General features: G+C 33.5%; 1 protein-coding gene across 1 annotated transcript in view; it reads right to left on the bottom strand.

The window, feature by feature from the left end:
• The window catches only part of LOC123668778, a 49,117-nt gene that overhangs the window by 4,935 nt on the left and 23,636 nt on the right, over positions 1–20,546 (bottom strand). The window contains exons 11-26 of the mRNA XM_045602472.1: positions 20,080–20,242; positions 19,717–19,858; positions 19,476–19,589; positions 18,885–19,066; positions 16,194–16,523; positions 12,963–13,033; positions 12,252–12,393; positions 11,666–11,752; positions 5,438–5,522; positions 4,662–4,851; positions 4,246–4,328; positions 2,655–2,834; positions 2,028–2,264; positions 1,663–1,908; positions 1,341–1,444; positions 1,119–1,265 (exon numbers count right to left, since the gene is read on the bottom strand). Of these exons, the coding sequence (XP_045458428.1) occupies positions 1,119–1,265; positions 1,341–1,444; positions 1,663–1,908; positions 2,028–2,264; positions 2,655–2,834; positions 4,246–4,328; positions 4,662–4,851; positions 5,438–5,522; positions 11,666–11,752; positions 12,252–12,393; positions 12,963–13,033; positions 16,194–16,523; positions 18,885–19,066; positions 19,476–19,589; positions 19,717–19,858; positions 20,080–20,242 (2,503 nt within the window). The remainder of the gene's footprint in view (positions 1–1,118; positions 1,266–1,340; positions 1,445–1,662; positions 1,909–2,027; positions 2,265–2,654; positions 2,835–4,245; positions 4,329–4,661; positions 4,852–5,437; positions 5,523–11,665; positions 11,753–12,251; positions 12,394–12,962; positions 13,034–16,193; positions 16,524–18,884; positions 19,067–19,475; positions 19,590–19,716; positions 19,859–20,079; positions 20,243–20,546) is intronic.

The following is a 20,546-nucleotide window of genomic DNA, read 5'->3' as shown; positions in this document are numbered from 1 at the left end:
TCAGTTGCATATCAAGCAAAAGCTTTACATAATTTGAATATGATAGAGAGCGAAAGAGGTTTACAATTGTACTATGTGTATGTTAACGCTATATATAGTAGACGTAACGTACCCTATTACCTATTTTATAATAAAAACAAATTATTCAAGTAAAAGATTGTAATTATAATTTTAGATAATGCGCTGCTTTATAGATTATTTGTTGTTTTATTCATTGAAAAAATTCTAAGCTTCATAATACTACGATACGGTTCATACGTACGAAGTATATTACGTGAGAAACAAAACTGCCTAAACATTAGCCGTAGCTATAAACTATAAGTCCTTGCCGTACGAAGATTAGAGTTCCAAAAGTTACAAGTTCAGAAGATTAGAAGTAACTCCGGTTACTCGGTCTTTACTTGCCTATTTAATATAATAAAATATATTTAAGTATTTAATACATTGATACACAGATTGTATAATCTCAATTTAGCTTACGATTTACAAAATATTTGAATGAAAGCTGGATGCAATTAATCTTACATTTGACACTGCTGTTTAAACATCGGCCTATCCAAATTAAACAACGCAATTAATTAGTACCAGACAGTGAAGAAAAACACAGTAGAGGAATGCACGGGGCTCTTAATTTGTGTCAAGATTTCTCTTTCATAGGAGAAGACTTCAATACTCATGGCTGGTACAGACTGTTGCATTTCAGTTCAGTATGTAGCGACATCTATCGAGCAGCATATGAACTACGGACCTAGAGAAAACTGACGTATCCTACATCGCGCTATCAAAGTTATCAAAGTGATTGAGTATATATACAAGAACCCGACAACAACCGTTAGGGCCACTAGCCCACCAGACACAACTCCCGTCTGGTTGGAGGATCCTCCCTTTTCAATGGTGAATGAGGGACTTCACACACTGTTTATCACCTACAAGTACAGTTTTATTACAAATAATTTGTTTCACTAAATAATTCAAACCAAAGTAAATAAATTATTTCTTACCAGTTGTCCCAGTTATAGACGTTTAAGAAGTTATTGTTAATTTTTTGTGAAAATAAGTTATTAAATCCGGAAAATAACTGAAAACATTAATAATACGCTAGTATAAAGGACACTAACTCCCCGGGCTGGAGGCACATGTAAGCCGACTCTCCGATGTGATCGACTGGTTTATCGGACACGTAATATATATCACTCAATTTCTTCTCTGTTTCTACATTTATTGACACATTCATGTTGGGCCCTGTTTCACCAATATAAACTACCCTGAAATACAAAATATACTTCATATTGCAATTACAAAACACATTATGTAAGTATATTTCTAAATTATAGTTATACTTTAACTTGGGCTTTCCTGTTAACGACTTTACGAATGTGCTCGGATCCATGAAATAGACTGATATTTCATCATTTGAATTTTGTCCTATAATGACTGGTATAAACTGCAAACATTTGAAAGAGAACATAACCGCTATTGGATTTTTATTTTAGCTAACGTAACCATCGCAAGCTTCATGATCAGTGAAGAATATTATATTAAATTGATACTATTTTTACATTGATTTAATTTAGTTTGATCAATTATAACCTGCGTGGATCGTCACAAAAGGTAAAGATAACAATATCAAAACTTTAAAAAATGTGAATGTTCATCAATTACCATTCCAGCAACAGTTTTTAAGCGAGTTCTGACGTCATGTTGCTTCATGATTCTTCCATAACAATCACGTGGGCAAGACACAACTATATCGTATGTGCAATGGGGTAAAGGTGACATAATTGCCGTACCACGAGCGTCCACTTGCGCTGAACCCATTCCACTTACGGACAAATCCACGGGACACGCTAGTGTGTTCAGCGCTACGAGTCCCGTCTCCTCATGGCCAGGTGGTTGTAAAGTCGAACGCTACATAACCATACACAAAAAATATTACAAACTACAGTTCTAAACTGATTAATTGGCATAATTATTTGAACGTTTAATTTGTTAAGCTATTTTTTTATTTAATACATTACGAATGATACCTCTATACCTATCTGAAGAATACCAGCACACATAAAAGCTAATGCAGCTAAAATTCCACCCGCAAACATTTTCTGTAACGGAGAGAGATCAGGTAACACTGGCCAAGCGCCGCCGGGGCAGACCGGGATCATTAGCAAAACCATTGCGGGATTCATCACTTGAAGCTGATCTGGCATCAATGTAACTCCGAATGCCTCGCTTCGCAATCTAGAGGCTTGGAATGTCCATCGAGAACCCTAATAATTCAAATCTTATAAAAAATATTTACTACTCAAAAGTAGGTACGAAAAACCTACGAAATTTCTTCAATTTTCTTTTGCAACGAATGTATCTTTGCTATTACAAAAGGCGCTAGAGCTGAATCTGTCAGGTAGCTCCACCGCAGGTCAACATACATAGGTACATAAAATATGTCACATCACGATCTTTTTGTTATTAATTTTTTAGAAGAATGCGAATGTTAAAGATTATACGAAATTAAACATTTATTGGTCGAGTTTTAAATGAGCAGCCGTGGGTGTCGTGTTGTCAATGTGTTGTACCAAAATGCACCAAGACTTCTCGACTCACAATGACTGGTGTTATATTATTTTATATTCTACTTTATTTCTACTAATCAAACGTACCTGTTGATCAAAGAGTGACCAAAAAATAGGCACGGGGAGATACAAATATATTATTGAACAAACTATTTTCATATCAGTCACTAATTTCTCTCCATATTTTTCAGTCGAGTAGTCCAACCAGTGACCACGAGGTGGGCCATCGATATTTTTGTTATATCGTATACGTTTTCTAAGCGCATACTGAAAACAAATAGTAGGTAAGTACCCTTGTTTAGTAGGTACTAGACGTCTACCGTGACTTTACTAGCATTGCCTTTAATGCCTACTGTTAGTTTAACGTTGAATTGCAGCAACATGTATGATAAAATTCGCCTTTTAGGTACAGATTTTGTTGATTAGATACATATAAGGTTTACAACACTTACTTTATACAAGGTATACTAAGTAACTAATTTAACTTTTTGTTATCTATCGATAGAACTTTATATACTATGGACGATTAAACAACCTTTAAGATAAATTATAAGGCAGAAATAGATAATTGATACTATTTTCGCATCTCGTTTCTATTGAAATGATGAATGTGCCTGAGGACCTTTTTTTCTGGAGGATCGTAGTTGGGTCATCAATAATACGTACCTACACATGATTTATTATTTTGGCAATATAACATAGACTTTGAAACCTTTACTGCAAAAAAGTCGGCTAAAGAGTTCTTAAGATATGTATTGCTTTGCAATTTTGTGACTTTCGAATGTAATCTAAATTTAAACCAGAGTTGTGTTTAAAAATAATAAGTAACAAATATTAGAAATGAAAAATAAAATTTAGTACGAAAATAGAGGAAGCGCGTTTTATTTGACGTCACCTACATGTGCTACGAAGGAAAAATAATATCCGAGCGCAATTCATGTCTGATATCGTACTTTGTAATTAAGTGAAATATCGACATGATATATCAAATATATGTAATGATTTTGTAATTTTGTATTGTATTCGGATAACAATGTAAAATTTTTAATGAAATGAAAATAATATAAGCATTTTCATTTCGCAATTGAATAGGTATATATTTCGAGTGATAAATAGTGAGGGGAAAACAGAATCATTGACCCGATAAATGCACACATAACATAACACAATTATAAATTGTAGTTATATAATATTAAAAACTGCCTTAAAATAAATAATTTAAATAACATATTTCATTAACGGAAAGAAAACTATTTTAGTTAAAACCAGAAGCTAAAATTTTCACACCATGCCAAGGCTAACATTAAGGAAAATGACTAAAATGCTAAAACCCGTACTGACTCCGATTATCGATATTAGATTAGCCTATATCGATTATCGATATTAGATTAGCCTATATATATAATATTATTGATGATCGAATAGATCAAGGCGAAGCAATCAGACAAAATAAAACACGACACACATTTAAGTCCAGATATGTGATAGAAAAATATGTGACTTTTTATACAAATTTCTTCGGGATATCGTTTATTCTAAACTCCAACTCCGGACCTGCATCGACCGGTGCTCGCTAAGTCTACGATAATACATTCAGTGTTTATATTGTACAACGAGAAAGCATTCAAGCGTTTATTTATGAAAGGTGATTAAAGAACTAAAATAGAAGTAGCCTTACCCATGCACATAAAACAAACTTCAATGTTATATTATCCCGTGGTTGCTTCATTCTGTACCATGGTTTACCCAGAACGAATATAACTGAAAATATGAGGTTTTTTTTAATGAATCGAAGAAAAATAAGTTGCTGGATTGAAAATAGAAATTAGGTATAATGTAAAAATAATTAAAATTAATCAACGTAAAATTTGATATCTTTGGTACAGTAATGAATATACGTTTTTTTTTTAAACAACAGCTTTTAAGCCCTCTCGAGAAACAATGCCAACGTCTTTATCACATTAAGTACCATTGTAAAGCGCCTCATCGGCATTGTACAATTCCACAATTTTATCCTCATTATACAGACTTCCTTGAGGTATATCAGAAAAAAAAAATATGAAGGATAGATTGATAAAACCAAAGGAAACTCACTAATGGAAGTAATTACAAGGACAGCAGGAAACCCAAAACCAAGTGCGTAGCAAGCGTCGTCGCCAAAGCACATAACACTTCTACGGAGAGCTGGTGTCACCACCATCCCCATAAAACCACCGAAGTTCGCAGTACAATAAAATGTTGAAAAGAATTTTTGTAATTGCTGATTCTCGTTTGGTAAACGGAACTATTAACAAAAAATATTAAATGAGATAATATAAGAAAATTAAAAATATTAAATGAGACACTATAAGAAAATTAATCAATGGATCGTAAATACGCAGGATTAATTTATTCGATAACAGTTTTGATGTAGTAGTGCGAAAATTTGCAGTGAGATTCGAAATATTTGTTCCTGGTCTGGGTCTAAGTCATTGTAAATCTTACCAGGCCTCGTAGAGCACGTAAATCTGTCGGTCCTGGTTAGGTTTAGGAATAATTATCACCAAACCAATAATAGCGGAGTGTAATGAACTAAACTCTAAAATTTCTCCTATATGGAGACCAGCCCTTCAATCAGCAATGGACGTTGAAAGAATATTTCAGTTCAGTTCTTTTCAGATTGGTGCAATGGAAACATCGTATTAGTTCCAAATTTAACAATTTCACATAATACAAATTTAATAAAACCTAAAGTATGCACAGATACACAGAAAGTAATCATAATTCAATTACAGACTTAAATATGCCAACATTATATAGGTATAGAAAACCAAAATGGTTTTTCAGCAGTGAAAAGATTACACACAAGTCATATTTTTTAATTCAACTACCTGATCACCACCAAAAGCAGCTACACAGGGCTTGATACCGCCAGTTCCTGTGGCTATTAGAGCCAAACCCAGCATTGACGTCGAACTACAAAATTAACGAAATAAACTAAGTAGTAAAATTAACTTAATTAAATGAATTACAAAATTTGTATTTTCATTTCATAAACGAAAGATCACAAGGTTTTTATTAAAATCCCCATCAGATAGTAAATTCCAATTATATTAGATAAAGGATTGATGCATTATAATATGATCGTTTTTCAAATGACAAAATATATGAAATACGCCACTTATTCCGAACTCTATTTTATCTTTACAAATTTAGCGCATTTTATTTAGCGCAAAAAAAAAAAAGTCTCGAAACATTTTTTGATTTCGTGGCAAGTACACTGACGAAAAAATAAACCACTGCCAATCCGTTTTTTATTTTCTGCTGCAATTTTCTAATCTATATATTATAACGTGATGCAAAAACTTTTCAATTCTTTACCAAAAATTGCGCGGACGGAGGAGTATGAAATTTTGCACACTTATAGTTTATATGGAAAAGAATGCTAACACATAAAAAGCACACAACCATATATTTGATACACACACGCATATATACTCTTTTGTTTATTATTATAGAAGTACTAGCTGACTCGGCAAACGTTGTCTTGCTGCTAAACGCTATTTAAAAATAGGGGTTGGTGGTAGAAGGGTGAACATTTAGGGTTGTATGTATTTTTCAACGCCAAATAATAAAAAATATATAATTTATCTAAAAATTAAAAAAAAATATTTAGGGGTGGACTACCCTTAACATTTAGGGGGATGAAAAATAGACGTTTTTCGATTCTTAGACCTACACAATATGCAAACTAAATTTCATGAGAATCGGTCAAGCCGTTTCGGAGGAGTTTAACTACAAACACCGCGACACGAGAATTTTATATATTAGATAGTCTTTGACAATCTTATCGCCATTGGGAATCCATAACACCGTCTTCCAGGCGGAATGCATGGGAATCATAATGGCAGCAACAGCGATCAAATCTAGAGAGGTACAGGGTTTCCCAATGCGTATACTTTCCGATAGCAGATCGGTCCTGCAAGCCCTACAGAACGACATTATGACATAAGGGCTAATATACGAGTGCCATTGAGCTCTGACGAAGGTAAGGGAAACAAACACCACTACCCTTCAATTGATAAAGGGACACAGTGGATCGCGAGGAAACGACGCGGCAGATCGACTGGCGAAGAATGGATCGTTGATGAGGGTCCACGGACCCGAACCCATTCTACCTCTGCCTTTCGGATGGCTGCGCAGCCAGCTGCGACACAACACTAGGGTACCAAGAATATTGGACAAACCGAACTACCTGCAGGCATACCAAGGAAGCTCTTCCGACGATCAACCCAGGATTGTCTCGCAAACTTCGCGGTTATGAAAAAGAGCCCAGCTCCGACTACTGGTCGGGGCTCTTACCGGACATGCCTTGCTTAACAAGCACTTACACAATCTAGGTGTCACAGACAGCCTCCTATGCAGAGCGTGCATGGGGGCAGAAGAAACAGCCTCACATATCCTGCTGGAATGCGGTGGTGTGGCGAACTACAAGGCACTACACCTTGAGACACCGAGGTTGCTCCAGGAAGTCGTCGGTAACGTGAAGGGTCTGTTAGGCTTCCTCAAGGAGCTAGGCTGGCACGAATAGTGCCCCCCAGCCAATCACGCAAAAAAGGCGCTCCAAGACGTCGAGTTGCGGAAAAGAGCCCGTGAACAACAACAACAACAATAGTCTTTGACAACAGAACCTTAATAATGTTCAAACGTATAATTTAAATAAATTATAGTCGAATTTCGACCACTGGACGACCACTGGTTTGGGTGAAAATTCAATTTTAAGTACTCTAGAGGATCCGCTTCTCGTCCTAAAGGGAGTCCGAGAACGTTATCGATGTGGTGTTAAAGACATCAGCCATACTATAAAAGAGGATCACCGAAAGGGGCTACGCATACATAGATCTCCATAGTGTGAAGGCAGAGGACCAGTCCTCGCTGGTCCAATGTTCCGGGTGTTTGTCATACGGACACACTATAAAGTTCTGCAAACAGGCCGGTGACGCGTGCAGCTATTGCAGCCACATACACCTGAAGCGGCAATGTCCCAAAAGGGACGAGGAGGCCGCCTGCTGCAACTGCGGGAGAGTAGGCATCGAATACGATAAATATAACTTTTTGATGACGGCTGTGCTGTGAAAAAGAGATGGGATGAGACATCGAGGTCCTCGGTGGCGTAGAGTGTAAACAAACCAGAAACCTCCAATTCCCTGGCTTACTTATATTACGCGCGCTTATATTAACTGGGCTGCGGACGTCTTTGCTTCCGAGAAAATGTTTGATCTTACTCGGGAGCAAAGATTTTGCAGAAGCAGAGGGTAGTGCACCTCTGCTCGGTTCGAGGTAGAAAGAGAAAAAAAAAAGAAGGTGGGTTCATCTTCGAGGGTACCGCATTAAGCTGTAGTTTTGCTGTTCTATACAAATTGTAATACAGAAAATATGTAGGTTAAGATAGCTGTAAAGTATGTTGCAGATATATATTTTTTTAAAATTAATTATTTAATTAGACTTAAAATTAGAATTATTTTTTTGATTGGTTTTATTGAATTGCTTATATTAAATATTAAATTTAATGTTATCTGCATACAAAAAACTGTAGATAGATGTAGAATTTATGAGCAACGCAACTAACGCATTGGGTTCACTGGAATGTTAGTTTTAAGTTTTTTTTTTATGCATAAATAATAGTAAATATATACTTTCGTAGTATAAATACATTTGTAAATCAGGATGGTGAGAACGGCTCTACTTTATTAAGTAACGGTTTCTTTGTTAAATTAAAAATTGGAAAAACTGTAAGTTGGTTTAATTCTAATGTTTAGAAAATAAGTACAGTATTAAGTTCGCATAGATTACAGCTACGAGTACATAGTTACACCAAAATTTAAAGCAAATAAATCTTTATATTAAATACGAAACGTAAAACTATAGTTCGGCATTTAATTTGTATTATATACATAGTTGTAAGTTTTCTTTGTTAGTATTGTTGTTTTAATTTAAGTATTAAAGTAGTCATAAGTGTTAGTTGTAGGCGTACATAGTTACACGGTAAATTTAAAAATAAAAACTATATAACAATTACAACCATAATACAAGTCAATCATTTAAGTTTAATTGTATATATATATATATAATTAGATTATAGTAGTTAGTTTTTTTGTTCGTATTATTGTTTCATTTAAGTATAACAACAGTATTCAATGCTAGTTCTAGGTTTAAAGTAGCTCTAAGTTTTGTAAGCATTCTGTAAATTAAATGAGAAATAACGATCAAAAAATTTACATTCACTAAGAAAACAACAAATAAAATTTAACATTAGGATTTTATTAGATACATTACTAACTTAGGTAATGTAAGGTACATCAAATGAAAATATATTTTAGGTTGCCATAAAAATATGATATTGGCTATAATAATAATAATACTAAGACCCAGAAGTCTGGACGCGCTATTCATAAGAGTAGCGACGTACCAGCCTGGAAGAGGAGAATAAACGCCGTATCAGCCTGAACAGGCTCCTCATTGGTAGGCTGCTAGCCTTCAGGTCGGGCAACACAAAGCCAAGGATTATGCGCTCCATTAGAATGGCCTTCAACGGGCTTAGTGTCAGCCTCGGCCAGTCCGACATAATGATAGTATGAAGTATAGTAAGTATGTAGTTCATAGTTGAATGCTCCCGACAAAATCGCCTATTCGTGTGTGATCAGAAAAAGTTTGTTTCACTACTGGCTGAAAGGGCTGTCGGCCTGCCATGCAACCATCGCTGGACAATGCCAAGAGGCTGTAGATCAGCAGACACTCCCAAACCTTTTCATTACCGAGATCACTTACTTAACTCCTAAATCCATCAACACCGCTGATCCTACCACAAGGCGTCTAATCTCTATCTACAAGACACTGACGTCCGTTTTGAGCTGTGAGATCACGACATATTCCAGTTCATATTTTCCAGATAATCGAGCAACGCTCGATATCGCGGAGGCGGTCGCGGTAAGAAGGAGTTCCTTTTCATTGACTCTGTGGCGGGCCAGCTTGTCAGACGCAACCGTCAGAAGTTTTCGGTCGCCTGGATTGACTGATCCCGGTTAGCCTCGCTCACCATCTGAGGCAAATAGGAATCCGGGACGGTTCGCTCGTAGACAGGATGCAGAAAGCGATGTTGCTCGACTCGACTAGGATTGCCCGCTGATTTCTCAGCCTACAGCCCTAACCCTTGGCCGTTTGATCTCCCTGCTGAGGCGTAATCCTCCACCCTCTTATATTTATATATGTAAGTATATGTAAATTTATTATATTAAATATATGTAATTATTACTATTATCTATATAAGCATCTGGGGGCACGGTAGTGCCCCCGCCAAGACGAAACAAAAAAAAAAAAAAAACGAAAAGCACTACCTATCTTTTCTCGAAGTGCTTCGTCGTTTTTTTGAACCCTCATAACTTGGGTTTGGATTATACTAGATAAACAAAATTCTGGGGATATGATGTCAATAGTGAACTTATTAAACATATAAAGTTTCAATTGCATAGCTCTTATACTTTAGATTTTATTGATATCTAAAAAACCCCGATTTCGTCACTCACTGATGATCATCAAAATTCATAGAGTACTTCCTGAAGTCCCAGAAAGCTGAAACTTGGTATGTAAGCTAGTATTAGTACACAAACAACAAAAAAATTCTAAAACTTGGAACTTTTACCCCCCAACCCCTTAAACTAGGAGATGGAAGTTTGTATGAGACTTCCGCAAATTTTGATGCTAGAGGTCTGAAAATTGATATAGGGACTCCTTGTTATTAATAATAATAATAAAATACATAAAAAAATAAAAATCGGTTATTAGTTTATGTCGAAAATTTACATTTTGTAATTTTGGTATTTAAGTTTTGGCGGAGATCACCGTTTGCATATCAGTTCAACATAAAATCAAAAACAGCGTGCTTAAACCGAATATGGTGAAGATTGGATGATATTTATGGTATAAAATGTGTCGGAGGTAAAATGCAACTATAATATTGTCATAAGCAACTTACAAAAAGAAGTGAAATCCCACCAAAAACATTTTCATGTAAAATGTTGCCAAGACGAGATCATATGGCTCGCACTGTCAAAAAGTTATCAGATCTCTTGTAGAGCCAAGCTTCTAACTCTACACGCCCTAACTCTACAAGCCCTAACTTCACAAACTCTACACCTTAGTCAAAATATGTGGCTTGGCCGTTTCGTTACTACCGGCTGCCGATGTTGTAGATGACGACTTTCCTGTCTCATTTATATAAATATATTTTCTCTTTTTATTTTTATTTGTATTATATGTATATCAATTATTCTTCTTCTTTTTTTTTTTTTTTTAATAGAACTATTGTATGACAGAAAAGTAAAAAACAGTGAAAAAATTTTTCACCTTACACCCACGTGACGGTAGCGAAACGGCCAAGCCACATATTTTGACTAAGGTGTAGAGTTTGTGAAGTTAGGGCTTGTAGAGTTAGGGCGTGTAGAGTTAGAAGCTTGGCTCTACAAGAGATCTGATAACTTTTTGACAGTGCGAGCCATATGATCTCGTCTTGGCAACATTTTACATGAAAATGTTTTTGGTGGGATTTATTATACTTATTATATGTAATGTCAAATAATAATAATAAAAGCCGTCTGGTTCCTGGCAGATTAGAATAGGGCTACTCCTTCCTCTAAAATAAAAAAAATTTAAGTAGGCGTATTTACATACGTTTTCTCTCCTGTAGGTACTGTTTAACTACTTAGCCTAGAAACTTTACAGACCCAACTTTCTAAGTATTTTTTTTAATTTGTGTTAAAAAATCTCGAAATAAAATCGTTCAAACAAACAATCAAACAAAAATCAATCCTTTATCTTTTATTAGATTAAATGATATAAAGATTTAACATTACATTTAAACTAATTATTTTGGACAATTTACAGAGTAGGTACCATACCGGGGCCAAGTCATGACACTTAGAAACGTCAATGTCAAGAAAATTAGCTTTAGAGCGGGACGAAGCCATCCCATACTGGTGTCTCGTAAAAATACCCACTGACTTTTAGGCCCAGACCCGGTCCGGAGCTGTGTAAATCATGTTTATTTATCTAAATATACTCACGTTGGCGGAAGCTGCAACGGAGGAATAGCAGAACAACAAAGAAAAATTGTGCCAATAAAATAGATAATTGAAAAATATAAAATTACCCTGCAAAAAAGATATATGAAATTATTTAATTAAAAACTCAAGGGAAACCGAAATCCCATTTCTCGGACATCCCATCAAGCCGTTAAATCAGAACGCTACTTAACGTAAACATATTAGTATAAATGTCATAATAACCATAGCAATAATATGTTACCAAAAGACATAGGAATCTAAATACTAGGTATACTCTGGTTCTAAAAATAAAATAAAAATATCCTTTGGCACTCTAATTAAATTAGGGTAGGGGTTAAAAACCTAATCTTTCGAACACTAAAATAATTCATAAAACCGTACCGGTACTCAGTAGGTAATGAACTTAGCGTGTTTAAACAAAAAAAAAAATCACAGCATCATAAATAAATTCTATAGATAAATTCTTAGATATATATATAACTCTGAAAGCTAAGAGTGACATATCAAGTAGGTTAATAAATACTAAATGTAATCGACAAAGAAATAAATAAAAAATAAATAAAAATAGACTTTTAATAAAATTTACCGATATCTTCCAATAAAGTTATCAGCTAAAATTGCTCCTATTAAAGGCATAGTATAACACATCATAATAAAAATATGATAGACAACAGTAGCTGCGTTTTCGTGGAGGCATAACATGTTTCGCAAATACAATGATAAAATTGCTGTAAGATAAAATTAGAACAATTATTTGAATTCGACTTTTTTATAGTTAATGCTTTTCAAGCGTATTTCAATACAATACTTGAGATAATAAATAAATAACAATTAACACTCAAAAACCGCCAATGCGATCTCTTTTTCAATGTGCTCTGCCGAGGGTGCCATCCTTAGCAAAAACATAGCTCAGTCAACGACAAACATGACCACTATGACCAATAAATTGTTGAGTCGCTTCAATAAATCGTATGAATGTAAATTTTACATTGGTTTGTTTTGTAACACTTCTCTACTAACATACTGACAGACAACCCTAAGTATATATCCTTATCAAGTGAGAACAACCTATGTAAATTTATAATTTATAATAATATGTACCACAAATTTTTAATTGTATGAACAATGTTGTAAATAAAACTCAGAAATATATATATATATATATATATATATATATATATATATTTCTGTTATAGTTATATATATATATATGGTCATCGAAAAAATATTGACATATATATACTTTTTTAAAATAAAATATTTTATTAAACATTATATATATATATTATATACTCACTTCTTAAGCCACAAAAGGAAAAACGCTCACAGAACTCTGTTGCGATGATACAAAATATGGAGGTTGGACGACTGTGCATTGTCTATCCTAAACTGTTTCAATTTTGTCTATTTGGCAAAGAAAAATTCGTAAGAAATAAAAAACGTCAATATTGCTTGCTTAAAACTTATTTGTTAAGATTCAACTGTTCGTTATGATTTTAGTATTTTCTAAGGTGTGTAAACAAGGTCATTTTAATTCTGTCAAAAATTATTTTCCGTATAATAAAATTGACTGTCAAGAGCAAACAATATAGGCATTATTTAAAAAGTTTTTAAATAGTTATCTCAGATTAATAAACAAAAGGCAGATGGAGCGCGCCGAACATGCAAGTGAAGCCACCAAAGCGAATACAAAATCAAAAGCGAATACAAAGTCGCAGCAGTGCTTTTGTTTATTAATCTGAGATAGTTATCCTTTAATTCAAGGAATAACTATAGGCTATTTTTTTCCGATACACTTTTGCCTCCTGATAAGTAATTGATGTCAGAAAGAGAAAGAAAGAGAGACAACGACTATTTCTCATCGTCTTTTTAAAAATTTTCTAAATAGGCATTACAAAATTTTATTTTAATTTGTGTGTACATTCTCATCATCATCATTCCAGCCTATTGCAGTCCACGGCTGGACATAGGCCTCCACAAGTTCGCGCCAAAAATGCGTGAACTCATGTTGCCCATAGTGACCACGCTGGGCAGGCGGGTTGATGACCGCAGGGCTGGCTTTGTCGCACCTAAGACGCTGCTCCCCGTCTTCGGCCTGTGTGTTTCAAAGCCAGCGGTTAGATGGTTATCCCGCCATCGGTCGGCTTTTTAAGTTCCAAGGTGGTTGTGGAACTATCTATATTATAGTCTCGCCATTCTAACAAGTATAATCATATAATGGTATTGAAACTAAACTGTTTATTTCTTTTTTTTCTTACACTACTAATAAAGTAAAAATGTTATCACATTTTCAGTTATATTTTCAAAATAATTATGAAAGGAAATAAGTTAAATAATTTTCTCTATATCAATTTTAAATTTAAACGCTTTAATAATATTGTAATTTGTATTACATTTTCTACGACTATAAAAACTAGATGCTATAGCCTAAATTCTTCAATTTCAATTTTGTGAAGTGGAATAGTTACTTAAATAAAACACTTCTTATTACATGATGACATTTATTAACCAGAAAAACATTTGCAGTAACGTATACATTAAGACACCGAATTTGTCACTACCTTTCTTAGAACAGTTACTTTGAAACCATCATATTTTTAATATGTTATTATCGACACTAACATGGAATTTTGAAAAGAAATGAGATGGCTCCAGGAGTGAGTACTCATAGAACTAATAAGATACATTAACAATAATTATAAGTACATCAGTATAGTCGCCGTCTTATACCGATGCTACATGACTTAATATGTACGAGTATAATTACTACAAGTATCGGCACAGACATTGAGCGCTCGGCGACGTAGTAGGGATCGCTTTGCCCATGGGCAGATTTTGCAAATAGAAAATAGTTGCGTTTAGTAATATAATAGAAAAGGAAATAAAATTTAAAATTATTTAATAATTCTTAAGTAAATTTTATATATAATTTTATATCCTCATAATATATAAAATGTTAAAGGTCAGCGCTTAATATTCAAGCCGATAAACTAGACCAACTGCGATGTCCGTAGCATTGTGTATTTAATACTCAACAAGTATTTTGGTGGATATCCATAACTCATTTATCTCGAGACGATTTCAAATATTCAGCTCATCTTATGACAATGACAAGTTAATCCCCTATATACAAAAAGTGATGAGTTTCTCGTTCGAATATCGAGCAAAGCGAACGGTTTTTTGAAGACAGGACTTGAATTTTATTGGGTTTTATTGAGCGTCATATAACACTGAGCTTCAAATCAAACCCGAGTAAACTAAGTACGGTAACTACAGACTATTGGAATCCAAAAGTGCAAATACAATATGCTTCAGAAATCACAAAAAATTAATCGGTATAGTAATAGCATTATTATGATTAAGTGATATTAAATATCTACTAATTTCACACTTTCCGAACATTCCTTACCCATCACATCAGTTACACTGAAGGAAATATATTTAAAGTAAAATAGGTTTCTAAAAACTTTTTATATTTTGCACATATTTCTTAACCCAAAAAAGTTTTCGAATTATACCTCATTTTAACTCTAATAAATTTCAGCCTTTTCTTTTCAACGATATAGTTACCTCGTATTAAAATACAATATTTTATAATTGACAATAAAACATAATAAATTCAAATAAGAAAATAACTTAGATATACTATACAACATAATTTAATCATTACAACAGTCATCAAAGGAACTAAAATAGTATGTATAACTGAATATTTTAAGTGTTCTTACTCTATTTCTCTATCACCGAACAAAACCTAACTCCCTTCAAACCAGTAGAACATTCAGACTGACGTAACAACGAGAGTTTGATTGTATTTAACACCTATAACACCAAGATTCACATTGAATTATTAATGAATTAAACATTGATACATATACTCTTATTGACTAAAATGTCGTCCAATAATATCAAGAACTTTAAAAAGCCGAAAGCTTATCCTCTAACTTGGGACAGTTTTTCATCCGATATTTTACTACCGAAAGTTGCAATTTAAATTATACGGGATATATAAATAAAATAAGATTAAATTATATTTTGATTTCTAACAGTTACTTATGAACGAAGAATGTTACCTAATTGATAAGTATGATTATTGACATTTTTACTAAACATGTATGTGATTACATTTATATATATATTTTTTGTATATTTTTAAATATTGTAAGACGGCTTTACGTAACAACAACATCAATTCTAGTAGTCGCTACATTTGCGACGTTTTTAAATTTCATCACAGTCTGACACACGAAAGTACATCATAAGAGAGTAAGATTATTATCTTACTTTGAAATTTTTATGTATTAGAAATATTGATATAATAATAATATTTTTATACCTTTATCATAAGTTAGGACTCATACATAATATATTTCATTTTTAATCACATCTTTTCTACTATGAAAATTTTTTCATGCAGACTTTAGTAATTCAAAGCTGGTATAAATGTTTCTCTTAAGTTTTAATTTCGTGTGTCAAATTGTAGTAGTTTTATATTTATTCTCTTCTTTTAGCTTAGTCTGTCCAGAACTCTTCAGATTCAGGATCGTTTTCATCTTGATTATTTTGATCATCACTCTCTGCGCCGGATTTTTCCCCTTCCTCATTTTCGTCATCATTCTCATCATCGGTATACTGATCTTCAGACACGTCCCTGTCTTCATCCTCACTCTCTTCCTCGCTTTCTTCGTCATCGCTGTCTAGATCATTGCTGTTAACGTCATCGCTGTCGACGTCATCACTGTCAACGTCGTCACTGTCATCATCGTTTTCGCTGCTATCGTCACCATCGTTGTTGTCGCCAAAAGTAGCGTTTCTAAGTGCATTCAGTACTTGGTTCGAATGATAATAATCATAAATCCTGAAATTAAACGTTTAGTCAATTTTAAGTGCCATTTTTAGTATAAATATATTATATTTTACTAACGTTTTACATAGCTGTATTTAAAAGCTCGAAATAAAAAAATTTAGAGCACCCTTCAATAATTTCTCAATATTACAGGAGAGCACTTTGAAGTTAATTTTGTGTACAAAATTATCATTTATTGGGCTATCTGCAAATAGTTTTAGACATATGCTAAACTGTTATGAGGTATATGCTAATTGCTATTGACAAATAAATGTATATGTCATTTTATCCAAAATTCTCCAGTTTTTGAGAAATGTTAGTTTCAACACTTTACTACGTTAATCAATTAGTGTAAACAATCGAAACAGGCAGTTTCGATTATTTAGATTCGATTTGGGAACAATTTCATCAGTTTATCGAATGTTAGGTGACTCTTTTGATTACTCTTTATAAGACGTTGTAACATCAAAAAAATAGTTTGTATACCAATTATTTTTTGAATTTGTTTGAATCATGATTAAATGTTTGTAATCTTAGAATTATAAAAAAAAAAAATAGATTTAAATTTTATGAATATATAACAATTTCTTCCATTTCCTATTTATTGTCTATACTAGTTATTATTTTAATGTTTTTAACGTTAAATCAAAGTTTACATTCTATTTATTTCGATGGAGTTTGCAAAGCTGCTACAACTAAATTGAAACAACATTATACAACTGTTACACAGGGTTTATTATATTATATTTCTCTAAAATATACACATACTGGTGCAAAATAAATTTAACTTTAAAAACATTTTCTTACACTATTAAAACTACTAAATTTAAAACACATGAATATTTTCCATTTATAATTTGCTCACTTGAAAAATTGCATGCATAACTGTCACATAGATAAACCAATACAATATATCCATACAGACACACATCTAAATTTTATATCGTAATTATCAGATCTAGAAGTTACGGAAGATTTTAGTGGACATCTTACCTTATTTTATATTTCCAAAATTACCTGAACTGTATAAAAAAAACAATTCAGGTAACTTTGGAAATATCTTTCGAACGTTGGAGCTCATCTCAGTATCTGTAATTCAAAAACAACAAATATAAAAAATAAAACAAAGCGACTCAAAGAAGCAGTTGAAATATAATGCCACGTTTGAAATAAAATACAGAATAGTTTAAATAATTAAGAGCTAAGAAAGCATGAAATGTATACTGGAAACGAAAACAAAACTTGAATATATGTTTTATTCATTAAAAAAAAACATGCTAAATCTATAACATTTAAATTCGGAAGCCACTTTTGTCATTTTATTAAAACAAATGTAAATTCCTTGAGGGTCTTCCCACCGTGCCTCGGAGAGCACGTTAAGCCTTGGGTTCCGGTTGTTATCATGTAAACCTGATAGCGATCGTTACTCATAATAAGGAATATATCCGCCCCATTAGAGCAGCGTGGTGGATTATGCTCTGATCCTTCTACATGAGGAAAGAGACCTATGCCCAGCAGTTGGATATTACAGGCTGAATCTTGTTTGTTTATACTTTTATTTCTCGGGATTTTTTTAAACACATTTGTGAGCTGTAAATATTTTTTGGTTTCAAAACGGTCTTGACCAAAAGTGATTTCTAAATATGCGACATTGAATATGCGAGATAGTAGCAAAAAAAGCAAGGCAAAATAATATATTGAATTCCATCGATTACAGTGAATGTCTATAATAATAATATAGAATTATACCTCCTAAATTGTATTTCGTTAACGAAAAGCGGCACGAGCTCTGTGACTATTATTATATGATTTTACTTCAAATATATTAGCGGTCGTGAATTCAGTACACAAATTTATAGTAGGACATTTCAATAGTATTATAGTCACCAAGGTCATTTACTTACCTAAAGCTGAGGCTTTTATAGTTATCATACCGATGCATTTTTTGTTAAAAATTATGTTTACAAAATACTAATAGAAGAAAAATCCGTATTCGCGATCAACCGAAAGAAACCCAATATGAAATATTTCGTTCTAGTAATGAAAACAAAAAAATATCTGCCTCAGTCAAGCTCGTAAGATTTGCGTGTGCAAAAGAAACAGATTTTTCGTGATTCGTATACAGTGCGACGTCAATTTGCAAGCTCACTTAACACAAGTGCGTCATATGTATGTACGTAATACGTAAATTAATGTGTTACATATACGCACAAACGCATCATGTATATCCTGTTGTTCGTGCCAGCTTTAGTTAGTGCCTGAGCATTGACATTACTATTTGATACTCAAAACACCTTGGTGCCTAAAAAATTTCAGTATATAAGTCAGCTCTGTGTTGTGTCTAGCTTGTGAATGTGGATATTTTCAACATACTCGTCATGTGTGGGCACTTCAAAGTTAGGGTGGAGGGAGGCGAAGAAGTTGGTGATGAGCGCGTTGTCAAAGTTCAACTGCAAGTAGGCGACGTTCGGGGATGTGACGTAGTTGTAGCGGTTGATGCCGTAGCGTGGCGGGTGCGGGTCGAAGCTGTGAGTCGGTGTTATGTAGGGAACTTCCTGTTCAATCATAATTTTCATCAAACATGGTTATATCCGAGTTAAATAAGGTTTTTTAAATCACCAAGTTGGTAGGGCTTAACAGAAAATATCCTGCTTAAAAAAAAATTTAAAAAAAAAATCTGGAGCAGCCCGACTGGGGAAATACCTCCTCCACCTTACAGAAGATCAGAGCTAAATAATATTGCTATCAAGCAGTGTTGGGTTCCTGTGGTGAGGAAGGTGGCCAGAACTCCTGGGAAGTGTCGGGGTTATGGTCGACAACGCCTTCCACCAAGCTTCTGGTGTTGCAGGCGTCTTTAGGCTACGGTAATCGCTAACCATCAGGTAAGCCGTACACTTTTTTGACGACCTAGTATTATTAAAAATAAATAAATGTCTAAAACGTTTTAAAACTTTAATAACTCACCCTATCAATGAGTAGATCAGCCATGTTTTTTATGGCGCTGAGATGACGTTGCACTTCTATCGGCATGCCGCGGAACAGAGAATTCCGTACTTGTTCCATGTTTTTAACCTCTTTCTATGATTAATAATTACAAACGTTAATACTCAATACCAGTTCTTCAATATTATAGCATTAAATTAATGTTTTTGACTTGGATTTTTATTTTTATTTTTATAATATAAATATTTAATAATATTAATACCTTGAAATCGATATCATTGTCGTATTTATCGACGAGTTCCTTTCCATTTCTGAGAAGCCACTCACGTACTGGCTGTTCGTTCCACCAGGAACCAGCGAATGCCACATACAGGTTTGTCAAATTTTTGAGATTTTTGCATGTTCTGAAATTTAAACGTTTGGGTAAAAGAGTTACTAATAAACATGTATAAGAACGACTGATAAACATTAAAAAAACTGACCCATCAATCTAAAAATATTTAAGTCCTTTACGTTATACACAGCTTTTGCTGTATTATAGTATCAAAATTTTAAACTCTTACACTATTAAGTACATTACGGTAACTATTTAGTACAGTACGGTAAAAATAAGTACACAACTTACGAGGAGCTGGCAAAAGTATCAAAAAGTTCGTGTTTCCTAAGATACTCATCGGAAAACTGTTTAGACGCATCGAGAAGCTCGGTCATGGTCCAGGGGAACGCTATCATTGCTTTCTTTAACAGATCATCGGCGTGCTTTAAATTCTCCTTTGAGGTCAGATTACCTGAACAAAAGACATTATTATTTACTGTAATTTATCTTGTTATATTTACTATTTATTGTATTATAAAGTGTGTATGGTATTTGTTGTGTATGTATTCATACTCATTTTGTGTCATTATTGGAAAATATACATTATGTTTATCTTACAGATAGAACATAATCACATAATAAGACTATATAACGTATGTCAAATCCGCTAGTTACATTAAAAATAACTATAATCAGCTACAGCACAGACCATAGCTTGGTCAAATAATTACAATGTTATCAACTAATTATTTATGTACTACAAAATATATTTAATT

This window comes from Melitaea cinxia, chromosome Z (assembly GCF_905220565.1).
Source record: "Melitaea cinxia chromosome Z, ilMelCinx1.1, whole genome shotgun sequence".
NCBI lineage: Eukaryota > Metazoa > Arthropoda > Insecta > Lepidoptera > Nymphalidae > Melitaea > Melitaea cinxia.
This window is presented reverse-complemented; position numbering and strand designations above follow the sequence as displayed.